The following is a 17,202-nucleotide window of genomic DNA, read 5'->3' on the forward strand; positions in this document are numbered from 1 at the left end:
GAACAGGGGAAAAAAAACATCCTGTTGCACATTTGGCATCAGTTTTTTAGACAGAAAACAAAAAAATAAATAAAGTACTGCATGCAGGACTTTTTCTAAAAATAAATAAATAAATAATGGATGCCAAGTGCACAACCGAATTTATTTTTTTTCTTCTATTTTTCTGACGGATTAGAACGGAAAATGAAGCGGAGATGTGAACTCTCCCCAACATCTTTTCCATGGAGACGATGCAAAGTGGCCGCCATCCAGAAAACTCTCCAGTGCCCCCTATAGGTCACTACCCTGTAAGTCAATGTCTGATCAATCAATAAAGGGGTTGTGCAAGAATTGGGGCCGGGCGTGTAAAGGAAGCTTACTTCCCTTGCTGTAAAAATCCGGGTCAACATTGCCGCAACGGAGACCAACGCTCCTTGTGTCATGACAAATGGTCACATGACACAAAGGGATCCGGTTTCTGCTGCAGCGATGTCGTCCCGGAGATCAGCCCGGGCCTAGAGGAGAAAGAGCGGAGAACCGGCGCCAGGAAGCAGGCACGTCATCTTCCCTTTACAGGTCAGTTCCAAAGAAGTGAACGGAGCGGTGGCGGCTCTTGCACAGTGCGCGCTTCATTCATTTCTATGAGACTTCCGAAAATAGACGAGTGCACCGCTCAGCTATTTTCAGCGCTCCCACAGAAATGAATGGACGGTGCCTGCGCATGCGCTCCGTTCTAGAGATAGGCCACAAGTGTTGGAGGCGAGACAACCCTTTTAAACATGGGCTACCATGATCTGGGGCAGGGATCAGCAACCTTCAGCACGCCAGCTGCTGTGAAACTACAACTCCCAACATGCTCAGGTGTTCTCTAACTTGAATGCAGACATTCATTTCAATGGGGTCAAAAAAAACGTAGACAGCATACTGTGTGCTATATCAATTTCATATGTGTCCTAGACTTGTCCGCAAAACGGAAAAGAATAGGGCATTTTGACAATGGGGCCTGCAGGACGCTCACGGGCGGTATCCGTATTTTTCAGACTGCAAAATACATACAGAGGTGTGCATGAGGCCTTAAGCCTCAGTCACACGTCAGTGTTTGGTCAGTGATTTCCATCAGTCATTGTGAGCCAAATCCAGGACTGGAGCCTCCACAGACATTAGGGAAAGATCTGCACCTGTTCTGTGTTTAGAGAAAAATCACTGACCGAACACTGACGTGTGAATGAGGCATTAGAGTCGGCTGGTAACCCAACCCCAAATTCTTTAAGACAGCAGAACTTATGATTTATAGCTTGGCTGCCTCTAGGTGGCGCCGTAGAGACCCGTTTCTTTTTTTAGTTACCATTTTGCATATGAATCCCAGAGAGCCGTGGTCTCCAATAGTGCAGGCTGGGAGTTGTAGTGTCATGACAGCTGGATAGGTCATCCATATCAGATTGGTGGGGGTGCCAGGCGTCAGACCCCACCAATCAGCAGCTTCAGTTTGTTGCGGCATCAGAAGCTATACAGCGTCCGGAGCTGGAGGTTGACAGCGCCATACAACGCGTAGTGGCCCGGTCGGGGTACTGCGGCTCAGCTCCCCTTCAAGTGAATAGGAACTAGGCTTCCGTAGGTTGGCGCCAGGTACTACACAGTGTACACAGCCTCCTGCTTCCATCCATACAGCCGATCGGTGACTCCCACCAATCCGATATGGATGACCGGTCATTGATCGCTGTAGAGCAGAGAACCTCTTTAAAGTTTCCCCATGGGAACCAGTAGAGCTGCTGAGGACAAACTGGAAAATTCACCCCTCGTCGTCCCACACAACCACATCTCCGTTTATTAGACTACCGCGTTCTCCTCGTCAGGTCCGGAGGAGAGGATCATGCAGAAATTCAGGTCCAATTAAAGGGGTTCCATACCCTGATGAAATGGATCGGCCATTGACTACTACACCCTTCAAGATCACAAGCACGAGAATACATCTATGGGAGGGCGGCGGGCACCTCTGCTCTGCAGACACCCGATTTCTTAGGTGGAAACAAAAGGACACGGGACAAAGTCTCCTCCCCGGGGGTCCACCACTAGGGGTCCTCTTCATAGGAGGCAGCGGGGTGGATAAGAAGGTAGAGTTTCAGGCGGTCTGGAAGGGGCAAGGATTTCACTTTGACATCCACGGGCCAAGGCCTGAGCCTCCGGCGGATGTAGACCCTGCACAGATGCTTCAGGGTAGGGGGCGACTGCTCCAGCTGTTTTAGGGACTGGTGTAGGGCGTTGACTTGGTCAGCGTGGACCCTGCAGCTCGACGTGTTCAGGTCAAAGTTCCTGGGCAGGGTGACCCTCGGAGACTGGGCGACCATCAGTTCCAGGACGCCCTCGGCTTTGTTCAGAAGGTCCACAGAGTCGCAGTCCTCGCAGTTGCCCAGGTAAGTGCACAGCCTGTCAAAGACTATGTGAAAGCCGGACCAGCAGGAGGGGCCGTGCTGGGAGCAGTTGTACGAGGCGCCCGATTCCAGAAGGAAACGCAGGAGAGGAAAGTGGAGCTTGAAGCTTTTGAGGCACGTGTGAGTGAGGGACTCGTGGGACGGGCACTCGCTGGGGTCTGCGCCGTGGGCCATCAGCAGCTGGCTGACCCGGAAGCAGAAATGGTTAATCAGCTTTGCCTCCTCTTTATCGGATCCAACAATCTCTCCCAGTAGGAAGATGATGCTTGAAAATACGGTGTCGCAGTCTTTGGTCATGGCCTTTACGTCGGCACCTAGGAGAGAAAAGTGGAGGTAAGTTGTAGCTCAGGACCAGCACTGTGATCACAACCCCCGCACCACATTTTGACTTCCAGTGATCAGTAGCGATCAGCGGTGGCAGCAAGTGTTCAATTTCCCTGCAGTGCCACCGCTGGAGAAATGAAGTATTGCACAGTTCCTAGTGAGCTCCATACACTGGTTGGGTCCTCCAGCACAAAAGACACTTGTTGATAAGGGTCCTGAACGCAGGACCCCCCTCTTCATTCAGAATAGTCGTACAGTACGGTGCAGGGAGACTTCTGAAAGAAAGTCAATGGCCGCCCTGACAGATTGCAGGGAAATACGGTTTTAGTAAAGCTCATCTAACTCTAAATAAAACGGGGCTCATTTTAGCCTTTAAAGCAGGGATGCCCAAGCTGCGGCCCTCCAGCTGTTCCAAAACCACAACTCCCAGCATGCTCTAATAGCTGTAGGCTGTCCAAGCATGCTGGGAGTTGTAGTTTTGCAACAGCTGGAGGGCCTGTAGGTTGGGCATCCCTGCTTTAAAGGGAACCGGTCATCATAAATAGTGATGAGCGAACTTCTGTTTTAAGTTCGGCGTCTAAAGTTCGGCTTCCGTTTAGCGGAGAATCCCGATATGGATCCCGACTTCCGTTGTGGTCCGTGGTAGCGGAATCAATAATGGCCGATTATTGATTCCGCTACCACGGACCACAACGGAAGTCGGAATCCATATCGGGAACCATATCGGGATTCTCCGCTAACCGGAAGCCGAACTTTAGACGCCGAACTTAAAACAGAAGTTCGCTCATCACTAATCATAAATCATAAACCGCCAGCAGTACCTTAAAGCCGTTAACATCCGGCCGCTAATGATGATGTTCTTGTGTAAGATGTCCGAGGCGCAGTGTGGCCGGGATTGCATAAGTCTCGCGCATGCGCGGTGAGCCCCTTGGTAAGGCGCGATCCTGTCTCTGGCTGCCGCTGTTAGCTGGGTTTCAGCGGCGCATGTACTAGACTTGTGCCACCTCGGCCGCGCTGCAGGCGGTATGCAAATGAGGCTTGCTTGCTTCGAGTCTAGGTAAGTACGCCCCCTAACCGTCCCCTCTTTTAGCCTGCACCGCGGCCGGGATGGCACAAGTCTCGCGCATGCGCCGCTGAAGAAACCCAGCTAACAGCGGCAGCCGGAGACAGGATCGCGCCTTACCAAGGGGCTCACCGCGCACGCGCGAGACTTATGCAATCCCGGCCACACTGCAGGCTGTCAATCTAACAAAAGAGGGGAAGGTTGGGGGGGGGGGCGTGCTTACCTTGACTCGAAGCAAGGAAGCGGACTTGGACATCAAAATCTCGGACAACCCCTTTAAGACCTGCCCTGATCCTGATGTATGTAACAAGCTCTGCTCCCCGGTGAGCAGCACATGATCAGGTCGGGGTTTTTAGCCTCTGGATGCAGCTATAAAGGTTTCCATTCACTGACAGCAAGTGAAGCAGATGGAAACGTATGTATGGCTATAAAAATCCCCCCCCAAAAAGTGTCAAAAGCGGTCATTCTAGGACACAGCCTTCGTTCCGTGAATTGGTTGCATTCGCCCTCTTGACCCTTGCAATTTTTTTTGGGGGGGGGGTCACTTACCTCCTTCCAGAAGCAACCGGATATTTTCAGTGTTGTGGATCTGGACTCCGTCGCTGCTGGCCAGTGCGTGTAGCAGAGCCGTCTTACCTGCCAAGAAGGAGGTGCTAGTATTAAACACATGGACAGATTTAAAGGAATTGTCCACAAATAGGAAAAATCGCCTAAAATTCTAAACGCCGAGGTTCGTTGATGAAGAGAAGACCCGACCCTTCTGCCAGCTGAGCGCCTCGTCGCCTCTACCCATCACTGACCGTTTTTATCCGCTGCGTTCACATCCGCTCCGAGGTCGAGAAGTCGCTGCAAACACGGCAGCCGCTCAGGCTCCTCGCTGGCCAGGTCCAGGGGACTGCTCTCATGAATCTGAGAGAAAGCATTCACAGTGAGGTACAGACAGCAAGCAGAGATATTACATCTACACTGGATTATTAATGCCCTGGAATCCGGTGGCTATGTCATAGATGTATAGCATGGGGGGGGGGGGGGGTGCCCCTTTAATATCGGGCAAGTATACCAATGGGCACATGGCACAGGGGATGATGCAGCTCACCCTGTCCCTCTTGTTAATATCCGCTCCACTCTGAACCAGTAGCTCCACCATGTCGGGCTGGTTCCGGAGGACTGCGATGTGAAGGGGCGTGTAGTACGTCACAGGATCTGGGAAGACATAACATCCGGTTCACTGGAGTCAAAATCTGTACTGTCACTTTAAGAAATCTGAGTTAATAGAAAGTGGGTCGACCATTCGGGACCCTCATTTATTATCTAGAGTGGAGTGCATCAACAAGACGCTGTGGAGGACCCCACTATCCGTGGCTGTAATGCTTCATTTATCCTGTGGGGGAGCTGCAGGAGAACCGAGCACTGGCCTCAGATTAGAGACGATCGCTGAAGGTCCAAGTATTAGGACGCCCTGCGATCAGGATGGCGGAGCCTCCCAACACACAGGGATGGTTCAAACCCTTTAAGGAGGTTTTCTGGGTTCTTAAAGGGGTTCTCCAATACTTTTTAAAACTAGGGAGTAGTGTTGAGCGAACTTGTGTTTTAAGTTCGGCGTATCGAAGAATCGCGTTATGGATTCCAAATTCCGTTATGGTCCGTGGTAGCGGAATTCATAACGCGATTCTTCGATAACCCAAACTTTAGATGCCGAACTTAAAACACTAGGGAGGGATCAGAGCAACATGGACATTTGAAAGGTGTTTTTTTTTTTTTTTCCATTTTAGAATAAACCCTGCCTTAGTAACTACTTGCATCCCCCCTGTAATAACAATGCTGCAGCATCTACTCTTAGGACTACGATGTGCTGTTCCTCTATTATTCCTGCTAGAAATTACAAAGGAATTACTAGCAGTTTGCATTGAAGGCTCGGATGGGTGTTACCAGTTGGGGGGGGGGGGGGGGGGGGGGTATCTCTGCATAATTCCTAACTTCTAGCAGGAATAATAAAGGAACGTCACATCCTAGAGTCATAAGAATAGATGGTCCAGAATTTTTATTACACGGGGGAATGCAAGTAGTCAGTAAAACAGACACACGTCAGGAGAGGCGACGGGTGCTCTTTAAGAGTACGCTCGCACAGCAGATTTGGGCAAAAAAAATATATATAAATAATCAACCATGGAATCCAGCAAAGTGGAATAATGCAGAAATAAGAGCCAAGATCCATGTACAATTTCTGCCATCTCTTAAAGGGGTTTTCCAGGAATATAATCCTCAGGACAGGGGAGGGGCGACACCCCCGAGTGCCGCAGCCTACTCGCAGGATACCAAGCACAGCGCCATACATGGTATAGTGGCTGTGCTTGGTATTGCAGCGCAGGACCATTCACTTGAATAGGACTGATCTGATCATGTGACTGATGAACGTGACATCACTGGTCTAGGAAGAAAACGGAGGGAGCGCTGTGGCCTCTTCAAACAGCTGATCGGCAGTTACCCCCACCGATCACATATTGATGACCCCCACCGGCTATCACTCAGGTAGTTACAATGGCGATAGATCTCCTGGGAAAGCTGGGTGCCGTGCCCCGTGGCAGCCTCCTTACACGTCACCCAGCTTTCCCAGAGACAGATCGAAGAAAGGCCTGGGTTAAAGTATTTACCCTCGAAGCTGAGGTCGGCGCCGTACTGGAGGAGGATCTCGGCAGCCGCGACCAGCCCCAGCTCTGCCACCTTCAGGAGGGAGTAACTGATCCCCTCGCGGTAGAACGCCGACTGCGAATGTCTCTCCAGAAGTTCATTCAAAGCAAGAAACTTGTCACCGTCAGCGGCCAGGTAGCTGCGGGCAAACAGAACAGGAAGCGTGAAGTGCACCGCAAATACGTGTCCCCTCCACCCCATGTCACACGTATCCCCAGATCTCTGCTTGCTGTCAGTGAACAGGATCATTCTTGTTTACATGATACAATGTATTCAAGTGTCCTGATAATGTGTTACAATGTATCATTGCAGATCCAATCTTGTCACAGGCTGCACACAACTGTGACAAACCCTCAGCTGTGATATGGAAGACCGGATCCATCACGTGACGGACGCCAGGGTCCGACGCTATTTTGTCCGGAATTTTTAACAGAATCTGCCAAGGATTCTCCTACGTGGGTGTGAACGAAGACGTAGGCTGCAGAGGGTTTCAGCAAGCAGAGATCTTGAAACCATAAAGCCAAACCCTCTCACCTGCCGGTGCTCGGCGGCACCTCCGTCTGCTCCGGGTCATGGATGCCCACCGCTCCCAGGATCTCATCTACCAGAGGTTGGTATTCAAAGATTATCCTCCGGAAGCCGTGGAGGAAAGGCATGCTGGGAGATCAACGGCCGCCACCTGACGGGACAAGATACAAGGTGACCCAGGTCCAAGTATTTCGGCATACACCCCATAGTATGGCGACACATTCATTACCGTATGAGCCCCCCCATGTGCTCTGCCACGATCTGTGAGACTACAACTCCCAGCATGTCAGTGCAGCTACTAGACCCTGTAACTAAAATTTTATGGGAATTCTAGGCAAGCAGTTGCCCGGCAACAGACACTACTGCGGCTGGGGGACCACTGAGCCACCCCAGGCTGCCACGTGGACCCAGCAGCGTCAGTGCCGCACAGAAGAGGCTCCTGACAACCGACCAGACATTGCTGCTGACACCCAAGACGACGTTTTAATGGACCAATACAGCGCAACATTCTTATCAACGTCTCAAGACGGAGGCAAAGAACGCCCCATACATAACAGAAGAATAGTACGCTTTCACAGCTAGTGACAAAGCAATGCTGTGACTTATAGTCCACCAAGGGCTCGAAAGTCACACGCTGCAATAATACACATTAAAAGGACACAGTACAGATGTAGCAGAGCTGACGTGGTTAATAAACTGACTCTCCGGACCCAGCAGAAGCAAAGACCAACTCAGCCCTCCTATATCTATAGCGATTCTCTAGTGCATGAGAGCACACAATATAACAGTACAGATGTAGCAGAGCTGACGTGGTTAATAAAATTACTGTGCCCAGCAGAAAAAAAGACCAACTCAGCTCTGCTACATCTATAGCCATTCTCTAGTGCATGAGAGCATACAATATAACACAGTACAGATGTAGCAGAGCTGCTGTGTTTAATAAAATGACTGTGCCCAGCGGAAAAAAAGACCAACTCAGCTCTGCTACATCTAAAGCCATACATTCTCAAGCACACAGGATGCCTAGGCAGATACAGAATATACACACGCAGCAAACAAACCAGACAGTACTACAACTCTCACCAGCAGCACTCTTCTGCGCCTGGAATCCTAAAACGGAAGCGGATGTTACGACAAAACCTGTCCCCGGAATGGAGGGCGTAGTCGAGCCTTCTATACGAGCGGAGCAGCTCGACTGCTGCAATGATCAGCTGTGCCCACCAGATGGCAGTGGAGAGACCAACCCGTTCTGTAAAACACCGTGTCCTCCAGCAGAGGGCAGCGCTACATACGCGTCAGATTAGAGCGTTGCAAAACGCTCTCTCTTCCAGCAGGGGGCAGTGCAGAACCTACTGACGCATTACAGGAGCATCTGTAAAACCCTCTCTCCTGCAGCAGGGGGCAGTGCGGAGCTACAGACGCATTACAGGAGCGCTGTAAAACCCTCTTTCATCCAGCAGAGGGCAGTGCGGAGCTACAGACGCATTACAGGAGCGCTGTAAAACCCTCTCTCATCCAGCAGAGGGCAGTGCGGAGCTACAAACGCATTACAGGAGCGCTGTAAAACCCTCTCTCATCCAGCAGAGGGCAGTGCGGAGCTACAGACGCATTACAGGAGCGCTGTAAAACCCTCTCCCTTCCAGCAGGGGCAGTGCGGAGCTACAGACGCATTACAGGAGCGCTGTAACACCCTCTCCCCTGCAGCAGAGGGCAGTGTGGAGCTAAGGACGTATTGGATGATCGCTGTAAAACCGCCTTCTCGTCCAGCAGAGGGCAGTGCGGAGCTACAGGCGCATTACAGGATCGCTGTAAAACCCTCTCCCCTGCAGCAGAGGGCAGTGTGTAGCTAAGGACGTATTGGATGATCGCTGTAAAACCGCCTTCTCGTCCAGCAGGGGGCAGTGCGGAGCTATGGATGCCTTACAGGAGCGCTGTAAAAACCCTCTCTCATCCAGCAGAGGGCAGTGCGGAGTTACAGACGCATTACAGGAGCGCTGTAAAACCCTCTCTCATCCAGCAGAGGGCAGTGCGGAGCTACAGACGCATTACAGGAGCGCTGTAAAACCCTCTTTCATCCAGCAGAGGGCAGTGCGGAGCTACAGACGCATTACAGGATCGCAGTAAAACCCTCTCTCATCCAGCAGAGGGCAGTGCGGAGCTACAGACGCATTACAGGAGCGCTGTAACACCCTCTCCCCTGCAGCAGAGGGCAGTGTGGAGCTGAGGACGTATTGGATGATCGCTGTAAAACCGCCTTCCCGTCCAGCAGGGGGCAGTGCGGAGCTATGGACGCCTTACAGGAGCGCTGTAAAACCCTCTCTCATCCAGCAGAGGGCAGTGCGGAGCTACAGACGCATTACAGGAGCGCTGTAAAACCCTCTCTCTTCCAGCAGGGGCAGTGCGGAGCTACAGACGCATTACAGGAGCGCTGTAACACCCTCTCCCCTGCAGCAGAGGGCAGTGTGGAGCTAAGGACGTATTGGATGATCGCTGTAAAACCGCCTTCTCGTCCAGCAGGGGGCAGTGCGGAGCTATGGATGCCTTACAGGAGCGCTGTAAAACCCTCTCTCATCCAGCAGAGGGCAGTGCGGAGTTACAGACGCATTACAGGATCGCTGTAAAACCCTCTCTCATCCAGCAGAGGGCAGTGCGGAGCTACAGACGCATTACAGGAGCGCTGTAACACCCTCTCCCCTGCAGCAGAGGGCAGTGTGGAGCTAAGGACGTATTGGAGGATCGCTGTAAACCACCTTCTCGTCCAGCAGAGGGCAGTGCGGAGCTACAGGCGCATTACAGGGGCGCAACGGGGAGGTTTGGGGCTGGAGATCAGACAGTAGGAACCCAAGAAATATCTGTGCTTTGTTGAGAAGGTTGTACCCATAGATAATAGCTTGGTTCCCTAAATAAGGCACCAAGCAGGGGCATACATTGAAATCATGGGGCCCCATAGCAAAACTCAGTATTGGGCCCCTCCCTCCCCGCACAAATATAAAGTACAATTTATGTAAGATATATATATACAGGTTCTTGCTGTGTCTACAGAATTCGGCACACCGACATATCAGGTTCCTCGATTTTCTATCATCCTTCCCCTTCTTGTGCCCCAACATTGTCCTCCTGCTGCCACCCCCAATACTGTGGCCCCTGTGCTCCCCAAGGCCCCCAAATACTGCACAAATTATACTGCCATAAAGATAGTCCCCCCATAATCATAGTGCTCTTATACTGCCCCGAATATTAATAGTACCCCCAAAAGCAACCCCGTTATTAGTAATGCCCCCCATATTGTGCTTAATAATAATACCCCTCATATTAATAATTGCCCCATAGGGCCCCTAGTAGAAATAAAGCCCCCTATACAGTGCCCCCCTTTAAAGCCCCTAGTGCTAGTAAGTTATAGTGCCTCCTATAGTGGCCCCCGTATTTTATAAAGCCCCGCTGCAGTGCCCCCTGTACAGTATATACAATGGCCCCCTCTTTAGTACATATAATGCGCCCCTCTGTATTGGCGCTATATGTATTATCGAGAACGGAGCCCCGAAAGTGAAGGAGAGCGCACTGCGCATCCATTCTTTTCTATTGCCGTCTGCCCCATAGAAATAAATGGGAGGCATGGGCCGCGCATGCGCGGCACGCTCCTATTCACTTCTATGGGAGAGGCGGGGATTAGCGCTTGGTGGTGGACGGACCCCAGGGAAATCTGGGGTCCTCCAGCCACAGCGCTCCCCGCTCCGTTCTCGATATAGGTGCGGGTCCCAGCGGTGAGACCCGCATCTATCAGACAATGGGCGCATATGCCCCCATTGTCTAAGATGGGAATACCCCTTTAATACTGATTGGCTAGTTCAGCGCTCAGAGAGAACTCTGCCTTCAGCTTCCAGTGGGGACTGTCTGTGTATATTCCTGCCCCGGCTGCCGGATTTTGAAAGTTTGTAAGGGAGACAGGGGCCCTGAGCACAGGGGAAGCAGGGCCCATTGGAGCCCCAGGTAGGGACTCAAGCAGCAGCTGTTGTTGTGGTAGTATAATCAGGGGCCCCCTCCTCCCGCGGGCCCCATAGCAGCTGCGTGGTCTGCCTATATTAGAGGTACGCCACTGGCACCAAGTTAAAAAAAAAAGGTTCAGCGCTCAGCATACTACATAACATGCTGAATTCATTGCCTCAAGAGGAAAACTCCGAAAAAGGACTCCGACCTACGGTTCTGACTCAGGAGCCAATCCAATCCGTGCCCGCTCTTCAGAGCGAAACGTACTTAAAGAGGACCTTTCGCCGCTCCTGACGTTTGTTTTAATAGTTTCATGCATTCCCCATGTAATAACAATTCTGGAGCAGCTATTCTTCTGTCTGTATGTTGTGCCATTCTATTATTATTTCTACTAGACGTTATGAATGAATTGCTATTAGCCTGCAGTAAGGGTACAGAGGGGAGGTAACCAGTTGGGGGCGTGTCCCTGCACAGACTCACTCTATCCAATCAGTGCTGCCATTTTCAGACTGTGCAGGGACACACCCCCACGTGGTTACCGCCCCTCTGGACCCTTACTGCAGACTGCTAGCACTTATTCATAACTTCTAGTAGAAATAATAGAGGAATGGGACAACATGCAGACATAAGAATAGATGCTCCAGAATTGTTATTACATGGGAAATGCATGAAGCTATTAAAACAAACATGTCAGGAGCGGTGAAAGGTCCTTTTTAAAGGGGTTGTCCAGGGGGATTACATTTTTATTATATATGGGGAAGAATGGGTTAAAAAAAAAAAAGAATCATTACTCGCCAATCCACTGCCATTCATGCACATGTGACCAAGGAGCACTGCAGCCAATCACTGACCTCAGAGGTAACATGTGCATGAACGGCACTGGATCAGTGAGCAATGGTGACTTTTTGGTGTTTCAGGAGGGACATTTAAAAGGTGAGTAGTGCTGTACATTAATTTTACAGTCCCTGCTCTCTTCCAGATAAAAAAAAAAAAAACTGGAAACCCCTTTAATGTTCATTATATATGAGGTCGTTCGCTCCAGGGTCGGACTGAAGTCCCTTGGGCCCACCAGAGTTGATGATTCTGAGGGCCCACCCTCTGAGTATTGTGACACAGTGAGGGGTTGTGTCTGGCAAGGCAGGTATTTTCCTCCCAGCATGTGCGGCTGGGCTGATTTCCAGCCAGGTGAGGTCAAATACCGGACCGGAGTTTAAGTGCCGGTCAGGGTTTTGGCAACACCTGGCTGTCCTTAAATAGGCAGCTGGACTCAGCAGAGGAGTCTCTTTTTTGGGGGGATCTGAGGCTTTGTGCCATGCTGAAGGGGTGAGAGCCGCACGCTGGGGAAACAGGCCCACTAAAGCCTGCTGTGGACTACTGGAGGCAGAACTGCCAGCAGGGTGACTTGTGTTATATGAACTTTCCATTGTGTGTGAATTAACACCAAGACTGTAAAGTTACTGCTGTTTTGTGCAATTGTGAATAAACCCTATCTACCAGAGCCAAACCCCACAGTATATAGGACCTTAAGGGCCCTGTTTTATGAGGGGTCCCTTATTGCCAGAGCTTGGGCCCACTGGAGGATCCTCTGGTGGGCCAGTCCCACCCTGGGTCACTCCATACTTTCCCAGGGTCCAGACTCCTGTGCAGAAGAGTCTCCTTCAAAAGGTTCCAGCAGAGCGCCACCTACAGGGATACAGCCACATATGTATTTATATTTCTCCCATTGAATTTAAAGGGGTTTTCTGGGTCCCAGCGGCCCCTCAAAGCCACCTTAATTGCACCTAATACACCCTGTAGGGGAAATATGGAATATACTTACCATTTCGAAGTTGTGTGGAGCGGCCTCCTCTTCTGAAAATCCAGCTTCCGCCGACGTCATATACTTTACCAGGTCTCCAGCCTGGGCTATGGAAGGAACGTTACTTCCACTGTGGATGGGACCAGAACTGGCACATGTGCAAACTCCTGAATCCACCTCGTCTGCGCATGCGCCAGGGACAGAATCATTCTAGCCCGTCCACCGTGTCATTATATACTTCTCCTAGTGTGTAATTAAAGGGTCAGTGTCACCTCAGACATTGATGGCATATCGCTAGGATATGCCCCTTATGTCAGATAGGTGCAGGTCCCAACTCTAGGACCTGCACCTATCTCTAGAATAAAGCTCCCAAAGAGTAGAAGAGCGCACTGCGCATATGCAGACGTCCACCATTCATTTCTATAGGAATTCCAAAAATAGCCAAGCCCTAGCTCAGCTATTCCCGGCAGTCCCATAGAAGTATATGGAGAGGTGGCCGTGCAGCGTTACGTCATTGCCAGGGGTCCCTTCAAGAGGGAAAGAGAATTGCTTGTTTTGTCGTGACGCCAGTTGCAGTGAAGCAATCAGGGCACAGGGTCCCTTTTAGTGATGTAGTGGATGGTACCCAGGTGTAGGAATGCCAGAGTGGTGTAGGGTGGTCTAAATGTCCCTTAATGGTGTTGCACGTGTCACGGTGCTCCTACCTGGATACGCTGGAACCCCAGGCGTTGGCTCCAATGCAGAAAAAGGATAGTTGATGAAGGAGATGATGAAATAAAGACCAGACCTTGTCATGAAGTTGAACAGCAGCTTTACTTTGCATAAACGTTTCTCCAAACAGTTTACAGACTCCGTCTTGGTTTCCAGCAGGTGTTGGCATTAACTGTGGCAGGCAAACTCCTCTCTGCTACGTCTGTTTCTCTCTGGATCTGCTGTGCTAACAGGCTGGCTATAGAACTCAGCCTACTCTGTAGGCTGCAGCTTCTCTTTGTAATCTGGTCTGCCTCTAGCTTTGTCCAGGGAACACTTTACTCCTGGTTTCAGAGGCTGCAGGCTTCTGCCTCCAGATCCAGCTGAGCTAAAGGTGCTCAAGCTGGCCCAGGCAGAGCTCGTCCTGCAGGGATGGGCTCCTGCTTCCTTCCCCTAGCAGGGGGTACTCTCAACAAACTCCTCACTAACTAGTCCCTCCCTCTCTAAGAGCTAGAATGGAAAGAAGGGTTACATTCTAGGTAAAATAGCTCTGCCATTTATGCTGCCACCTGCTGGTGGACCAGGCATATTACACTTAAACAGTTACATAATCAGAAATGCAAATACACATTTTGCAGGATGTGAAAATGAATACATAGGATGACACGTGGTTAACCATAGGAGACAGTAACAGGTTGCAGAAGTGGTAATGCACCTCTAGGGCGTTACAGCCGTGCATACGCAGTGCGTTCTCTATTAGGGTCCATTCACGTCCGTATGAATGGGTCTGCATCCGCTCTGCAATTTTGTATGTGGACCCATTCATTTCAATGGGGCTGCAAAAGATGCGGACAGCACACCACGTGGATCGGCCCTTACATGACGCTCCTTTTCCAAAAATCCTGCTTCCACTGACGCCATATCCTTTACCAGGTTTCTGGCCTGGACCGTGGTCAGGATGTCACATTCACCAATGTGTGAGGGGACACAACCCCTTTAATGTGGGTTTGTGGACCTGCTGATTCCTGGAAAACCTCTTTAATGGAGACTATATAAATGTATGCGGTGAGCTCCCCCTAGTGGCTGACAGTATTTTGCCTTTATATCATCTGGCGTTCTGTTGGCAGTATTATTTATTGCTGCCATTATTTATATGATACTCTTCCCTCAGTATGGGTTACGGGGGGTTATCTGCTGGCCGTGTTTATGGGGATACCCTTCTGGCACTGGAGTTTGAGGTAGATTCTTCTGGTGACGTTAGGGGTCTGCTCTAAGTACTAGGTGTCAGGGGGGCTGGATAAGACCCTAGTAAGGGTATTTCGATAAAAGACTAAGGCAGCAATCTGAATCCCAGTACTGTGTACGGGGGTCAATCCGCTGGCACCGTTTCAGGGTGGCATCTATTCCTAAAAATAGACCAGTATGGTTCCCATATTTTCGGCACCCCCCTTTAACACGCAGGTTTATGTGGCTCTGGAGGTGAAACTTTACTTTAAATTACATTTTCATAAATATACCCGTCATAAAGCGACCACCGCCGGCGTGCGGGTGAGGGGCGCTGCCTACCGGGCCAAACAAGGACCCTGCTTATAATGTTAAGGGGTCGGGGAACAGGAAAACAGAAACATATTAATAGCGCTGCTTATTCCAAATAAAAATATTCTGCTCCTATGAAACTTTATGGAAGCGAAAATAAAATAAAATTGTCTATTGGCCGGAATCCAATCCCGCCCCGGTGACGCCAATAAACGGCACCACCAACAGGGCCGCGTTTAATGCAGTATTTAGTGTAATAACTCCCATCTGGCAGGACCAGCCTCTGGGCAGCAGATGCCGGGAGGAGGATGGTGCTAATGAAAGCAACATGGACGCCCGGCCCGTTATCTGTCCTACAAATTGCACAATAAAGATACCGTGCTGTGATTGCTATCTGGTCACGGGAGTGAGGAGGTGCAGCCGACTGTTACGAGACCATCACCCTGAAAATCCACTAAACCTTTTTCTGTCCAATAGATATTTCCATTCCTGGGAAAGCTGGGGGACAGGCGTTATTACAGGTTTCATCATCTCCCAAAGCCCTCATTTATAAATAGCCCACAGCAGGATAGTGAGAGTATATTAGGGAATTGTTAGTTATGCAGTTTTCTCAATATAATAGCTTAATGGAAACCTGTCAGCAGTTTTGACCATGGTAAACTGCTGATAGCACTAGCTAGGGGAGTGCAGGACAAACATACCTCTGTGGAGCTTTTCTCATCAGGGGTAGTGAGAGTATGAAGTTTAATTGAGCCAGATTCTGCTCCTGCAAGTGCCCAGGAGGTGGAGCATCACTGAGTCATACTCTTTGCACTGAGCTGCTTCATAGCCCCTCCCCTGTGAGTGACCGCTATAGCGGTCTCCTGGTTGGATGCTACAGCTGTCACTCACAGGGGAGGGGCTATGAAACAATTGAATGCTAAGAACACTTCACAGCGGAGCCCCGCCCTGAGCACTTGCATGAGCAGAATCTGGCAGAATAAAAGTGGATATTCACACTACTCCTGATAATAAGCACTCCAAAAAGGATGATTGTATTACTCTCCCTGGCTAGTGCTGTCAGCAGTTTAGCATGGTCAAATCTGCTGGCAGACTCCCTTTAAAATATTAGTTGCTGTCACTCCTGGATTGTGAGGGACATTCTCAAAATATGGCAAACCCGATTTTCCAGGCGCCTGGCGGAACAGGCACGTCTTCTACAAAGGATGCTTGCAGCTGCATCTGAGGAGCTAGCGCCATATGTGTCTATATTGCTTCCACTGTCTTCAGTGCAGCTGTATACATCTGTATGCAGTTAGCTCCCCCTAGTGGTGGCAGCAGCGGGCACATAGACACATTTTAGTCTATCTTGGCCATGATTATTTGGGATAAGGGTTGCTGAACCCCAATAATTCAGAATTAGATTCAGAAAATGAACATCCACAAGGTGCGCTTCTTCAAAGAAATGATCAGTTAACTGAAACAGCAACCGTGTCGTTAAGAGCAAAACGTTTCGGTCCAAGGGACCCCTTTGTCAAGGTGTTATATTCTCACCTGGTGAGGTGGGTGTACCGGGCAGCTCGTTTGGAAGACCAGATGTTGAGCCACGCCTTCAGGTGGCGCTGGTGTAGCAGAACAGGACTAGCAGAGCTGGTGTAGCTGAGCTGGGTACAGTGTACTGGAGACTCGAATAGCTGAGTGATGTAGCAGAGTTGCTTTATCATACTGAAGATCAGAATAGCTGACTGATGCAGCAAACTTGGTATAGCGTATTGAAGTAGCGGAGTGGTACAGTGTAATGGAGACTGGAATAGCTGAGTGGTATAACGAAATTGATACAGTATACTGAATAATGAAATGGCTGAGTGGCTTGGCAAATTTAGTACAGTGTAATGGAGACCAGAATAGCTGAGTGAGGTAGTGGAGTGGTACAGTTTACTGGACACTGGAATAGATGAGTAAGGTGGTAGTGTTGAACAACAGAGTTGATGCAGAGCAGGCAGCCAGAGAATTGGGATGTGAAGCCATTATTGCATGGAACAGCTGAATGGTATAGCAAATTTAGTACAGCATACTGGAGAGCGGAATAGCTGAGTGAGGTAGTGCAACAGCTGAAATCTGGGGGATCCCTTGCCCCTTAGGAGGTTTCTACAAAATATGTCCCTCTTATAGAGCAAGTCAACGTAACGCCAGTTAAGCAACGG

General features: G+C 50.2%; 1 protein-coding gene across 1 annotated transcript; it reads right to left on the reverse strand.

Annotated features, from left to right (window-relative positions):
• Positions 1 to 93: 93 nt before the first annotated feature.
• ASB6 (ankyrin repeat and SOCS box containing 6) lies at positions 94 to 8,143 on the reverse strand. The gene is made up of 7 exons (XM_044306158.1): positions 8,095 to 8,143; positions 7,018 to 7,162; positions 6,447 to 6,622; positions 4,892 to 4,998; positions 4,596 to 4,704; positions 4,345 to 4,431; positions 94 to 2,722 (listed from the first exon to the last, which is right to left on the reverse strand). Exons 2-7 carry the CDS (start codon positions 7,137 to 7,139, stop codon positions 2,049 to 2,051), a joined length of 1,275 nt encoding a protein of 424 aa, XP_044162093.1. The 5' UTR covers positions 7,140 to 7,162; positions 8,095 to 8,143; the 3' UTR covers positions 94 to 2,048.
• Between the last annotated feature and the right edge of the window lie 9,059 nt (positions 8,144 to 17,202).

This window comes from Bufo gargarizans, chromosome 9 (assembly GCF_014858855.1).
Source record: "Bufo gargarizans isolate SCDJY-AF-19 chromosome 9, ASM1485885v1, whole genome shotgun sequence".
Classification (NCBI taxonomy): domain Eukaryota; kingdom Metazoa; phylum Chordata; class Amphibia; order Anura; family Bufonidae; genus Bufo; species Bufo gargarizans.

Bases quoted from the DNA above. Each gene is read 5' to 3' on its own strand.
- ASB6 (XM_044306158.1), bottom strand. From the start codon at position 7,139: ATGCCTTTCCTCCACGGCTTCCGGAGGATAATCTTTGAATACCAACCT. The intron at 6,623-7,017 runs GTGAGAGGGTTT...GTTTGCCCGCAG, and splicing joins GTGCCGCCGAGCACCGGCAG to CTACCTGGCCGCTGACGGTG. The intron at 2,723-4,344 runs GTAAGTGACCCC...TTTCTCTCCTAG, and splicing joins CCGGTTGCTTCTGGAAGGAG to GTGCCGACGTAAAGGCCATG.